Below are 13,638 nucleotides of genomic sequence, written 5' to 3'. Positions count from 1 at the left end.
TGGGTCACACCTGGCGATGCACAGGGATTACTCCAGGCTTTGCACTCAGAATTACTCAGTGGCGGTGCTCAGGGGACCATATGAGATGCTGGGAATCGAACCTGTGAATTTTTATTTGTTGCTTCAGCCTTACTTCGCCATAGTTTGGGGCTACTCTAGGCCCTGTGCTCAGGGATTACTCTTGGAAGTGTTTTGGGAACCAGGTGGTGCCATGGATTCACTCAAGCTACCAGCATGCAGATCACATGTTCAACCCTCTTTGGGCTTGGCATTTTTGCTTTTATAAATAATATCTAGGGGCTGGAGTGATAGCATAGCGGATAGGGCGTTGCCTTGCATGCAGCTGCTGACTCGGGTTCGATTCCCAGCATCCCATATGGTCCTCTGAGCACTACCAGGGGTAATTCCTGAGTGGAAAGCCAGGAGTAACCCCTGTGCATCGCTGGGTGTGACCCAAAGAGCAAAATAAAATAAAATAATATCTAAAAACATTTTGCCGAGTCAGAGAGATAGTACAGCAGGTAGGGTGCTTGCTTTGTATGCAACTGACCAGGCTTTGATCCCCAGCATGCCATATAGTCTCCCAGCCCTGCAAGCACCGCTGGAAGTAATTTCTGAGTACAGAGCCAGTAGTAATCCCTGAGCACCATTAAATATGGTCCCAAGACAAAACAAAACAAAAATACATCTTGCCTAACGCTTACTCACAAATATTTTTACATGTTTTCATGTAAAACTTTATAATTTTATGTTTTTATGTTTATACTTTTATGTTTTACATTTTAAATCAGTTATTCATTTTGAGTTAAATTTTCTAAGAACATAGTATAGGATAAATTTTTTGTCACATAGTTATCTAATTGTATTAATCTGTTAAAATATTGTTCATTATAGAATTGTATTTATAACTTTTTATGTATTTACTGAAAAATTCTGTCATTTTTAATTAACTTCAATCTGATTAGTATTTTCATGGCATATCTTTTTTATCCTTTTTGCTTTTAATCATTTCAATTGGTTTTCTTGTAGACAGCATATATTTAGATCTTGTTTTATTACTCTGACAATGTCTATCTTTTCGTCGTATATTTAGAATGGTTATGCTAATTCAATTACCGATAAGCATAGGCATATATCTACTATTTTATTATTTGCCTCTTATTCTCTTTTTGAAAAAATTACTCACCCCCACCCGTTGTTGCTCTTGATGTTGTTATTGCAGTGAATGGCAGTCACACCTACTCCTAGCTGCAGTGCTCACTTGTTTAGTTAGAGTGTTCACCAGGGATGACTGTGCTGCTACATGTGCTCACCAGTGCTCACATTTCCCAGCCAGGGTGCTTGCATATTTTTTTAGATGAGGTGCTCACTAGAGGTAAGACCCTCTTGTGGTGCTTCCATACACCTAACTGGAATTTGACAAGAAACTCCTTGTGGCCCCAGAGATCTCAGACAGCATTGCTGCTGGAGTGGGGCTGTTTGCTTGCAGGGAAGGAGCCCTGAATTCCACACTGAGCCTCCAAATACTGATATAATTTAAAATAAATAATTCAATATTATTTATTGAGATTTTATTCTGTGTCTTGGTAAAAAAAAAAATTGGGGGGTTGTAGCGATAACGCAGTTGGTAGGGCATTTGCCTTGCATGCAGCTGACCCAGGTTCAATTCCCAGCATCCCATATGGTCCTCTGAGCACCTCCAGGAGTAATTCCTGAGTGCAGAGCCAGTAGTAACCCCTGTGCATCAGCGGGTGTGACCCAAAAAGCAAAACAAAACAAAACAAATCTTAGTGGTAGCTTTGGCATTGGGGTCTACATACTTAATGTTTTCACGGTTTACCTAGATTTAATATTTTACCAGTTCAAGAGGAATGTAAAAAACTTAAGGTTAATCTCACACTGCAAGTTCTGACCTGCCTTCTCTCAACTGGTTCCAACATCCTTCTTGTTTCCAAAGCACTTGCCATGTATCTGAACTGAGTTTTGCCCAGTGGCCAGCCCAGGATCTAGGTCATGGTCTGTCCTATGACTTATTTCAAGTTTACTTTTGAGTCAGATTCATCTATGCTGAGCTCAGAGATGAGCCTATTGTTCATGTTGTTTATCCACAACTTTATGGGTTTGTGCACTCATCCTCCCCTTCTTCCCCCCTCTCAAAATTGGAGAGTGAACACCATGATACACATTGAGTTTGCTCTCTTGATCTCTCTTTTCTCCCAGTTCACCCCAGTACTTTTTAGTTCCATGGAGCCCTCCTTTCTGACTCTCTAGTCAACAGACTTGGAACTTATTTTCTTCTTCTGCCACAGCCATGCTAGTGAACATGTCTACTCTTGGAACTACTGTGGGCGAGCAGAGAGACAGAGCCGCGGGGCTTTCTTTGCCCTAGGCGCCTGGGACACAGCTCTTCTGATTAAGATGTAGCCTCCTCCTTCGTGGTTGTAGAAACCAGCTCCACTGGGAGTAAGGGTGCAGGGAGAGGGGGGAGTTTGTAACTTTTAAAATTATATTTGAGTGTAGGCTATTTGGCTGGAGCGATAGCACAGCGGTAGGGCGTTTGCCTTTCACGTGGCCGACCCATGTTCAATTCCTCCGCCCCTCTCGGAGAGCCCAGCAAGCTACCGAGAGTATCGCACCCGCACGGCAGACCGCACGGCAGAGCCTGGAAAGCTACCTGTGGTATATTCAATATGCCAAAAGCCAGTAACAATAAGTCTCACAATGAGAGACGTTACTGGTGCCCGCTCAAACAAATCGATGAGCAACGGGATGACAGTGACAGTGACAGTAAGCTATTAGTTCCATGATTAGAAAACTGATAATAGTGTCATTTTAAGCATTTTTCCTGGTGTGGGGGAGGACCTTTATTTTGCTGCTGCCTCTGTGGCCACCTAGTGTGATCTCTTGATGCCAGGGGAAAACCCAGGAGAGCCCCTCAGTTCCACCAACCCTAAGCAGATCCCTTTCTTACTCCCCAGGGGCAAACAAGCAAGCAAGCAATGAAGGAGGGCTTTCCTGAGACCTCTTTTTGTCCTCATTTGACTGGCACTTCTGGGGACCAGAATTCTTTTCTGTTCAGGCCAGGTAAAATGGGAAGGGGAAAATGGCAAACCCCCCACCGATTTGGTAGAACTGAGAATTCTGATTTTTCTTTCCTCATATGATCTCTAGCATGTCCTCTTCAGAGTCTGTGATTGCTGTTCCCTCTAGTCTTGCTGGAAATCCTAGTTGCCTGTAGCAGGAGAGGCGAGGCAGCGTGTTTCTGCTTCATCTGCCCTGGAAACCACACAGTTCCAAGCGTCAGAAGTGGCATTTCATCTTAAACAGCTCTGAGAGTGACACCCAGTTCAAAGATGCAAAGATGAAGCACAAGTAGTGAAGTAATTTCCCCCCAAGTCAGGGTAATCATAAATGGCAGGGAAAAATCCTACTCAGAAGTGCCTTGTTTCAAAGTAGCGGAAAGTTTTTATACCAATCAAATAATTTTGATTCAATAGATACTGTGGGTTAGCTATAGATGATGTTATTTGGAATTCAGAATTAATTCAGAGATGTAGAACCTGTCTGTAAAAGGTTTCTAGATTGCTCAGAAAGATTTTTCTATTTATTTACCTTGAAGTAAAAAAAAAAAAATTTTTTTTCTCTTAATAGAAAAGAAACCTTTGTTTGTATAGGAATTCATGAAGGTGACCCAACTTGGAAGAAGAAATATTCACTGTGGCCATGGGGTTCTTGTGACAAATTTGTTCCTTTGGAGAATGTGTTCCACCCTGAGAAGTGGATAAAACTTACCAGAAATATCTATAACTGGACTGAGGAGTATGGGAGGTAAGAAGAACTGTTCTAGGCATCAGAGAAGATTTTTGTGCCTTAAGTGGGTCATAAAATTTTAAAATGCCTTTCAATTTCATTCTTTTTCTTTATGAATTGTTCATGTTCTCACCGGTTACCTATCAAGTATTATAATGGAGAAGAAAATCATGCCTTTCCTGTCCTCGTGTCTGGAGAGCAGAGAGGAGGTACAGGAAAGCGAGGCCTGGCAGAGTGGACATCACAGTGTCCCCAGCCCATTTCTCGCTCTCAGCACAAGGGGACCCACTGGCTGCAGTCGAGCGTGGAAAGGCCTCTGTTACCCAGGAGAGTTTCCATGTCCAGAAGCTCATCCTCCTTTTCATTCCTCAGGAGTGGCAGGTCTGGAAGAAGGAAAGGCTCCTGAGAAACTTTCCCTACCTGGTTTGTCCTCAGTCTGGTGATAGACTCTGGGGCATAGCTGGTTCTCCTCAAAGCCTTTTCATCTAAGAGTTGACCTTCTCCCATATGGACAGTGGGTTATGGCCTGTATTGTGCATTTTTAAAATTATGTACATATTTAAGGGCCAGAGGGTAGAGCAGGTAAAGCGCTTGCTTGCCTACACACAGCTGATCCTGATTCAGTCCACAGCACCACACATGGACCCCCCCAAACTCTGAGTGATTCCTGAGGACAGAGCCTGGAGTTAGCCCTGATCATTGCCATATGTGGCCCCCAAAACAAAATAATAACTTGTGAACACTGTTTATGTTTTGGGGGCTACATACCGGCAATACTCAGGAGACCATGCAGTGCCTGGGACTGAACCCTGGACTCCTGCTTTGCAAAGCATGTACCGTGGCCCTTTGAGCCATCTCCCTAGCCCCCACAAACCATGTGAAGAGTAAATAGCTTATTGCTGCTAATTCAAGAACAGTGGGCTAACCCATGGGGTATTGGAGTTTGGGGGTTGGGGGCACAGGGGTGTGGGAGGCTGCCACAAGCTCCTTTCAACCCGTAGGAGTAAACGAACCACAAAGCTGTGCCATAACAAAGCTGGATGGTGGCTCTCTAACACCCACCCCATCCCTGTCATGAGGGAGAGTTAGAACATCACCAGAACATCACCAGCTCTTCTGACAGCAGCGTGGGCGTGCGCGCGCGCACGTGCGCGCGCGCGCACACACACACACACACACATATCATTCTTGGGTCTCCATCCAGCCCCAACAGACCAGTAAGGGAGATTCTATTCACAAGGATAAAGTAGTTGGTGTATAGAACTTGATAGCACTCTTGGAGCTGCCTCCTCACTCCCACCCTGTATGGAGGCCAGCCTGCCCTTCCCATCTGTTCCCCCTTGGCCCCTGGCTTTACACTCACTGGCTGCTAATAGCTGTGTCCACAGAGTGACCCAGGCCTCACCTGACCCTAGTGCCACCTCCAGATGCCTCCACCCTCTCTCCACTGATCATGCGAGACACATGTATCATGAGGCAGGGTGTAATGCAGTGGTCAAGCACATCCCTGGGCTGTGGAGGGATGAGGTTCACGCCCCAGCACTGCAAAAATATAAATTAAAAACACATTTACCCAATTAACAAAGGTGGTGCATTTGCAGAATAATTGTTTTGTTATCAGTACTTCAAGATCTGTTATTGGCCTAATAAAACATGGATTATATTGTTAGGGCGCGGATCGAGATCTCCCTATAACGACAAAGAGACTCCAGAGACTGCAAACAGCAAGCAGGGTTTATTGTAAGACTGGCTAGCCAGGGTCCAGCCGCCTACACGGACACGCAGGTCCAGCAGGTTGGGCAAAAGACCCTGAGCTTCTCCAAAGGAGATCTTATATAGGCCTTCCCCGGCCGTTACAGCAGAGCCCGCGCATTTCATAGCCAATAGATTTGTAATATTGCAAACTTTCTTAACCAATCCATTTAAAAGTTCATCACTCCTTAGCCTATGGTTTTATAGATCAGTATTCGCGCCAATATTCAGGAATGTCCCGGTTCTGGGGGCAGTCCTGGGTCTTCTGATACGGGTCATGTGATATGGGTCTGGTTATCTGGTCTGACCACCATCCTTCTTGCGAACCGGGGTGCCTGTATCTGAATTCCTTGCTCAGGGGCAGAAAATCAAGTTATTCTAGAATGCGGGCTCCTGTAAAAAGAGTCTTAAGAAAGCTAAATAGATTCCTGTGGTCTGTCCTGGACTAGAACCCCACAATATGACTGTATGGAAGCCAGGAAACCCTTTTTTGTCTGCCCCCTCTTGACCCATAAACAGAAAAATATCACTGTTTTCTTGTAATTCTAGGTTTGCTTCGTCTTCTTGGGAATCTGTGGCCAATGAGGAGATGTGGCAAGCAAGGTGACTGATCTACATTTTGGGGTCAGCACTCTGGTTTTCAGTAAGCCAGGGAAAGAGCCTGTGGTGCTTTCATTTGAGGCATGGGGGGTGAATGGTGAGACAGAAAAAAAACATTTGTGAGCCATTATTTTGTTTGAGATACTGGTGATCATTATACACATATGATCCCATTTCACCTTCACATCCCCCTATGAGATGTTAGGATCATCCCATTTTACCAAAGAACAAGCCAAGGTGAGACATGGTTTGTCAAAGACATGGTTTGTCAAGGCCATGGTGCTGCTAATGAGAGCCCCAAACCGGCGGGAGTGTCACTGAACGATTCATAGTCGATGGATGGCCCTGTATGTGCGTGTAATGTGGCCATTTGTGCTTTCATCGCTTATTGAATCCTTCCTAGACTCCGATGCCACACTGACACATACACCACTTGCATAAAAATTGCACAGCTCCTCCTCAGGCAGCTCCCAGATTTGAAATGTCACATGCTAAATGCTTAAGTTTTCCTGTTGTTCATGTAGGGGGTCACTTCGTGGTTATCTGTCATTCTTTTTAAACAATCCAGGTACCTAACCCTAACTGGCTTTGGTCTAAGCATGCTTGTAAGTGGCTTGAATGACACAAACACGGGTCGCAGGTACAGCAGAAGTCCTTCCTTCCTCGATAATGTGCCAGTGCCCCCTCTGGGCCAGAGCCCACACTTGCACCAAGAGACATAAGGGCTTATGTGATTATACAGAGGCTCCTAGGAAACTGCCCAAAAAGTCAGCTCCAGAATAGCAGTCACAGAGATAAGTATGAGGCAGTAGTGTTTTTGAAAACTGTGCAGTTCAAGCTGTCAGTTTTTCCCTAGATCAACTTATAGGGGTAGATACTTGCTTTGAAGCACTGGTCAAAAAGTTTGATCAGTGTGTTTGTACAGTTCTTCACTGTATTTGAATGTGGGAAAGCTATAGGAGAGATCATGTAATAGAAAAAAGCTGCTCATTATCTGGTCCAATTATCCGGTATCAATTTAATTGGTGTGTTCAGTACAAGTAGGGATAAGTGCATGTGGTCAGAGGGTCCAGCCACCTTTGAAGAACTGGTCACACATGGCAAAAGCATTTGCACTGAGAACATTCAGGAACATGCTGACAAACTTGGCAAGGCCTCTCCATCCCAGCTGCTCCTGCATTATGGTGACATACATGCCTGATCACACATGATATAGAAGAGTGGAAGCATGCACATGCACAAGGTTTTTGCTAAAAGATTTGGCCATCAATGGGTAATGCAGTATCTTGACTGAGGAGGGATTAAGCAAAAGTTTATGCTTTTGGTTTTGCATAAACTTCTATGAATGTGAGGGTGAAAATGACATAGTAAAGGACTTGGTATAGACATGATTTTAATTTTAATTCCTTCTGTCTCCATGCCAGGATGAAGACCCCTTTCTTCATCTTTAGCTTGGCAGAATCTGCTAATATGCCTGCGTCTGTAAAAGCTGAATTCTACACTCATGCATATAATGTAGGTTATGCTTTATATGTACATGAATAGATTTGTTTGGGATGGTGGTAATGACTTGGTTAGAGAGAAGGGTGGATTAGCAAAGGAGAAAGACTTTTTTTCCTTTCTGGTTTTATTGGGTATTATAAAGTAGGACTGTGGAAAAACACCTTTATGTATCTAATGTGTGGTGCACATGATACAATTAGTATCTGATGTGTTGTAAACTGTGGTTGCAAGGTAACAGCTGCTCCTAAAGATGTCTGTGTCCTAATATCGAAGACCTGGAGATATAACTTGACATGGCAAAGGGGACCTTTGGGTGTGATTATGTCAAGAATCTCCCGAGAGGGACTTTTATCCTGAATAATCTGCATACTTTAGTATCAAAACAGGGGTCCTCGTCAGTAAAAATGGGGAGGCAGGAAGGCAGCCTTTGGAGTCAGGAATCATCACGGCAAGGGGAGATCAGAGAGAAGCTGCCAAAGATACTGGCCTGGAAGATGGGGGAGGAGGAGCTTCAGTTAAGGGAGCTGGAAAGGGCCAAGATAGATTCAGGAACCTTCTGGAGATGCACAATCCTGCTAGTTTCATAGGAATAGGTTCCATGACTTCATGACCTCCAGAAGCATAAGATAATGAATGTATGCTATTGTTTTGCTGTTTAGTTTTGGGGTTTTTCGACCACTCCTGGAAGGACTCGGGGGACCATATGCAGGGAATGAACTCAGGTTGGCGCCATGCAAGGCAAGTGCCTTCCCTGCTGTACCATCTCCCCAGCCTCCGCTGTTATGTTGTTTTAAGCCACAACATTGATGATGATGTGTCAAATGAGAGCATTGGAAGCCACAAACCAATCTGGCAGGCTGTCCTCTCTGCCCAAGTCTGAGCTCTCTGCCCTTGCTGTGACATAGCTGGTTGAGATTTCATGAGAAAAGGCAAAGTTTCCAGAGAGTGGCTCTTTCTTCTGTGCTCCCAGAAGTCAACCCAGCTTTCTAAACACGCAGCCACACAGGGCTCTGTCACTGTCCTCTCAGACGGGCTGAGGACAGACAGGGGAAGGAATCGCCATGGTTGCTTAAGCAATGCTCCCTACATTTCTGTGACTTCCAGCCCTGGGCTTCTTGGGCACATCAGAGTTTGTCTGGGCTCCAGCCACAGAAGCAGAAGTAGCCCGGCCAGGACCTGGGAAAACTGAGCCACATGGGTGGGCAGTGCAGAGGGCTTCTGCTCTTAGGGGCTGTTGCGTGAAATGTCAAAATAGCCAAGGATGAAGTCCTTTTCCTCCGAAATTTCCCAGTGATCCATTTGTTGTGCCACGCCCAGTATTTCCTGAGTGCCCCATGTGTGCCAGCTCGCCTGGTGGAGACAAGCCTGTGCCCAGCTCTCCGAGGAGAAGGCTCGAGAGGGAGCTAGAAGAGTGAGTGCTGAGTTCAGTTCAGCTTTGTGGGTGGTGGGAGCAGGTGGCAGAGGTGCCCTGGAGAGTTTCTGGGGAGATGTTACAGAGTCAGCTTGAAGGAGGAGAAGGAGCAGGTCAGACAGGGGCAGCAGAGGCAGTGAGGGGTAGGTGTGGGAAGCCCGGGGCAGCACAGCCAAGTGCCCAGTGGTACACGTCACAGGATCCTTTGTAAGAGCAGCCTCTGGCAACCCAGATTTAAGGCCCCACTCCTGACTCACTGACCTACCTAGACCTCGAAGTTTCCCTTTAAAGTAAAAAAGCAGGCTTTAAACTTAGAGATCCAGGCTGAAGTAATGGTGCAGCAGGTAGGGCATTTGCCTTGCATGGAGCTGATATGGGCTCTATCCCCGGCATTGCATATGGTTCCCCCAGCACTGCCAGGAGTGATTCCTGAGTGCAGAGCCAGGAGTAACCCCTGAGCATTGTCGGGTGTGGCCCAGAACAACAACAACAAAAAAAAACAACTAAACTTAGAGAGTATCTCTCATTCCTGTTCCCCTCCTGTCCTACTTAACTCTGATATTCTGAGCTTCTTTGAAAAACCAGGACTAATAAAAAGAAACCTGAGACTTAACCAACGTTTCAGACTTTTCTCACTTGCCTGTTCAGTGTGAAGCAGATCCCAACTCCTGGCTGTGGAGTCCCTGTGATTCCTGGTCACTCTAGCACAGCCTACAGGCATCTCATTCACAGTCTCCCAGATCAACAAGACCAGGGCTGAATTTTCAAGAATGTTGTTGTTAGGTGTTTAGGGTATTTTTGTTAGTATTTCTGTTATCCCACTCGGAAATTCAGGTTCTAGAGATGCTAGTGAGTTTAGAGGTAGTACGAGGGTGGCCATTCCCTTTTATCCTTAGGAAACTCAGTAAATTGACTCAGTTTCCCCATATGTAGACTCAGGGCCCAGTAATACAGGCAGAGGAGGAAATAGGACTCTCCATGGTGAGAAATACCCCTTCTCTTTACAGCACATGTGGTTGACTCGGCTAGACTGGAATGATGACGAGTCAGTGACAGGGGGTTCTGGCCATTCGAATGCCCAAGTCTGGAGCAGAGAGGTCAGGAGCATACCTGTGTTCTAAAGAGCTGACATCCATTTGAACTCCCAGCTCAGCAGGGGTTTGAACCTTCAGGAAGCACATGGCATTGTCCAGGCACCTTCTCTATGCTAGTCAAGCATGCCCTGTGCCTGTCCTTACCTTCCATGCCCTAAGGAAGCTCTGGTGGAGCACTGTGGAGAGATGGAGAAAGGAAGATGGCTAATGGCAAAGGGAGACAAACTTGAAACATTCCAGTGAGACAATAAAGGACAGGAGGCTGGCTGGATAGCTTTGATGTCTATGAAAATTGTCACCGAAACTGGAGAGATAGGACAGCAAGTAAGGCACTTGCCTCAAGTTCATTCCCTGGGGCAAAGGTGTGGCCCCCAAATGAAAACAAAATGCCTGGTGAGTGCCATTTATGGGAAGAGGGAAACTAAGGGAAGGATTCACTTCAGAAGGCAGCTTGAAGACTCATGGTTATCACTAAGCCGATTTTCGTAACCAATCTGGGTTGTGGTATTTTTTTCTGGGGGATTTTCCTAGGCCAAACGGGGTAGGCAGGTGTTTGCTCTGGAGAAGCAGGAGCAGCAGGGAACTCCAGTGAGGCCCCTTCCATTGAACAACAGGGATGGATGCAGTGCTGACTCAAAGAGCATCATCCCCGGGGAATGTATCCTTGCCAGCTGTGTGTCCTGTGGAGTTGCAACTTCCGGTAGAACTGGCTCTAATATGGCTCTAATAAAATCCTAGGAAGGCGATGAAACTCCCCAATCAGCAAAAGCATAATAATTCAGTTTTGCATATTGGTGACCACTTTTTTCATTGATTTAATTTGGATATTTTTCCCTTTAGAAAAAAACCCCAGTATCACAAATCCTAATTGTCCAATGAGTAGTCTCTGATGTCGAAAAACAAAAACCCCAAATCTTGTGAGCAGTTTTAACTGACCAAAAATTGTAATCCTGGGCTCCTGTGGTGATTTTTAAGTGTGTTCCTTTCAGGAGTCCCCAAAGCTCTGTTCCACCCAGCTTCACTGAAGATGTGATTTCTGGAGACCTCGCTTTTGTTGCTGCTCTTACTACTGTTGTTTTTAATGGAGAGAGACATTTATGTGAAAATATGGACAAAAATTTAAATCCCTTCAAGTTTCTTTTTCCATGCAGTTTTCTAAAGAAAGCTTTTTTTTTTCCCTTCCTACAGCTAAATTTAGAGTTTCTGCCTTCCTGCCTGTTGAGTAAATAGCTTTCTGTGAATTAGAACTAAATCCCTTTCCCAGAACATCTTTCTGGAGGAAGACCATTTTGTACTGACACAGTATGTCTTAGGGGGTCCTCTGCAGCAGCCGAAAAAACCCAGAAGCAGTTTCAGAGGAAGCACATTTGCCTCCTGCTACTGTCATAATTACAGTAACATCCTTGAATTTTCTGCATGGCCTAGCAACGATTAGATTTCTACTGTTGGCTGCTTAGAGTGTATGTATGTGATTCTGTGTGTGTGTGTGTGTGTCTGTGTGTCTGTGTGCTCACATACATGTTATTACCCCTCTTCCTCTGTGTTTTCTGTGACATTGAGGGGAAAAAAAAAATGTCAAGAAGTAACAGTGGACTCCAACTTTTTGCATTCTTCCAGCTTTATAAGGAACTTGTCTCTTCACAAAGGCAGCACCCTGTGAATTGGCACAAGAACTATGCCATCGCCTGCGAGCGGATGCTGCACCTTGGGGAAAGTGGTGCCACGCCGGAAGTTTTGTTATCGGAAACCATCAGACATTTTCATCTCTACACCCAGAGAGCCCAGAATGATCCACAGCTGGCTGATATTTTGGTGGCTCTAAAGCACCTAAGAAAAGAACTGCAGAGTCTGAGAAATATGAAAAATGCCTGAGACAGCAAAATGTGAAAAACCTGCTCGGTGTTCAGCTTCCAAAATGCCCAAGTCCCAAAGTTCTTCCTCCCAGAAAAGATAATGTGTGAAAAACAAAGACATGTGCCACCTTACCTGTCATAGCAGTGCTGAGGGGGGGAGGGAGGATGCTGGTGGCTAAAACGTGTTCTTTATGCAAATGCTGTTTTTCCATGTGACCAAATTTGTATTACAGTGAGACTCATTAGGAAAATATTCCTGCGTCCACATGTTCACCAAGTGAATGTGCTTGACTAGATTTCTAAGAAGAATGGATTGTTTTCAGGGACTGACACAATCCACCATCAGTCTGGCTCTGCTTGTTGGGATGGGTTTTAAAGGTTAAAGCCTTAAAAATAAAACTAATTTCCAAGCTGAAAACTCTTCTTCCGAGAGATGAGGTCTTTTTTTATTTAAAGAAAAAAGATCAGATCGTGGTACACTGCAAGTCAGAATGCTTTTTTTTCCTACAGTAGATGTGTTTGTTACATACGCTTATACTTCAAGCTAAATACCAGCTAGAATTTTTTGAAGTTGGAGTTTTGTCTTAGATAATTCTTTGAAATCATTAAAAACTGAAACAAATTTGTATTAGCTTGTTTTCAGTTGCGTAACTGGCCAGTATAAAAGGATTTAGCATCTCCTTAATTTTATATTTATGTTACACTTCTTCTTTACCTCTTAAATCAGGGCCCAATAATTAATAGACTCCAGCTGCCAAAATGTGAAAAAAAAAAAAAAAGTGGAGGGGGCACCTGGGGGAGCCTGGGGAAGTAGTTCAAAAAATTCAATTCTGTTACAAGCATCTTTTATACATATTACTAAAGAGAACATAGTAAGAAATGCAAATAATAGTTCTTTATTTTATTATGACAGTTAATTAATAGCAACCTGTTTTAATGAATAAAGTCACTCAGAGTCCTTCAGCACTTCCTAAGTAGAGGCCCGAATCTGTAGCGATTCTTTCTCCCCAATTGTATAGCTCCTAGACGCCAAGCACTATATAGGCCCCTGTATAGAAATGCTCACTAATGAAGAGGGAGGGCTCGAAGCTTGTCTGCATTCAAAGATCACTGGTGAGTCATTCAGCAAGAAAAGGCCCCTTACCAGGAATAGTCACAGTTCCGTGGCATTGTACTAGCAAAAGGGTCTGATCAAAGGTCTCCTGTGGAGCTTGCATGGTTCCCTTTCATACGACGACCATAATTAAAACCACTAATTCTCTTTTAAAATGCTGCAGGATGCCATGTAGGCATCTGTCTGGAGTGTCCTTTGTGATGTCATAAGCTGTTAAGGACCAGTGCCGAGGGCTTTTGAGTGAAATGCCAGTCATGAAGGTGCTTCAAGACAAGGGTGCCTCTAAAAGCTTGACAGGGCCTTGACTGCACAATTCGAGCTGAATTTGCCCCTTGTCAGCTGCCAGTAAATAAATCTCAAAGGGGGAAAAGCTGAAGTTTCATTACCTGATCCATGGGGCTTTGTTGGTTTTGGCATCACACAGGGGAAGCTCTTGCCCCTCCATTCTGCGGGTTTGAAGATGTCCATTGGAGCCTGCAGTGCCTGGACAGGGTTCAGAGC

General features: G+C 44.7%; 1 protein-coding gene across 1 annotated transcript in view; it reads left to right on the top strand.

Moving 5' to 3' along the window:
- TMEM260 (transmembrane protein 260) overlaps positions 1 to 12,649 on the top strand; it is a 76,380-nt gene extending 63,731 nt beyond the window's left edge. The window contains exons 13-16 of the mRNA XM_004601770.2: positions 3,652 to 3,828; positions 6,112 to 6,165; positions 7,587 to 7,677; positions 11,788 to 12,649. Of these exons, the coding sequence (XP_004601827.2) occupies positions 3,652 to 3,828; positions 6,112 to 6,165; positions 7,587 to 7,677; positions 11,788 to 12,042 (577 nt within the window). The 3' untranslated portion in view covers positions 12,043 to 12,649. The remainder of the gene's footprint in view (positions 1 to 3,651; positions 3,829 to 6,111; positions 6,166 to 7,586; positions 7,678 to 11,787) is intronic.
- The last annotated feature ends 989 nt before the right edge of the window (positions 12,650 to 13,638 follow it).

The sequence above is a fragment of the Sorex araneus genome, chromosome 3 (assembly GCF_027595985.1).
Source record: "Sorex araneus isolate mSorAra2 chromosome 3, mSorAra2.pri, whole genome shotgun sequence".
NCBI lineage: Eukaryota > Metazoa > Chordata > Mammalia > Eulipotyphla > Soricidae > Sorex > Sorex araneus.
Note: the sequence above shows the minus strand (reverse complement) of the source record. Positions and strands in the feature narration are given on the sequence as shown.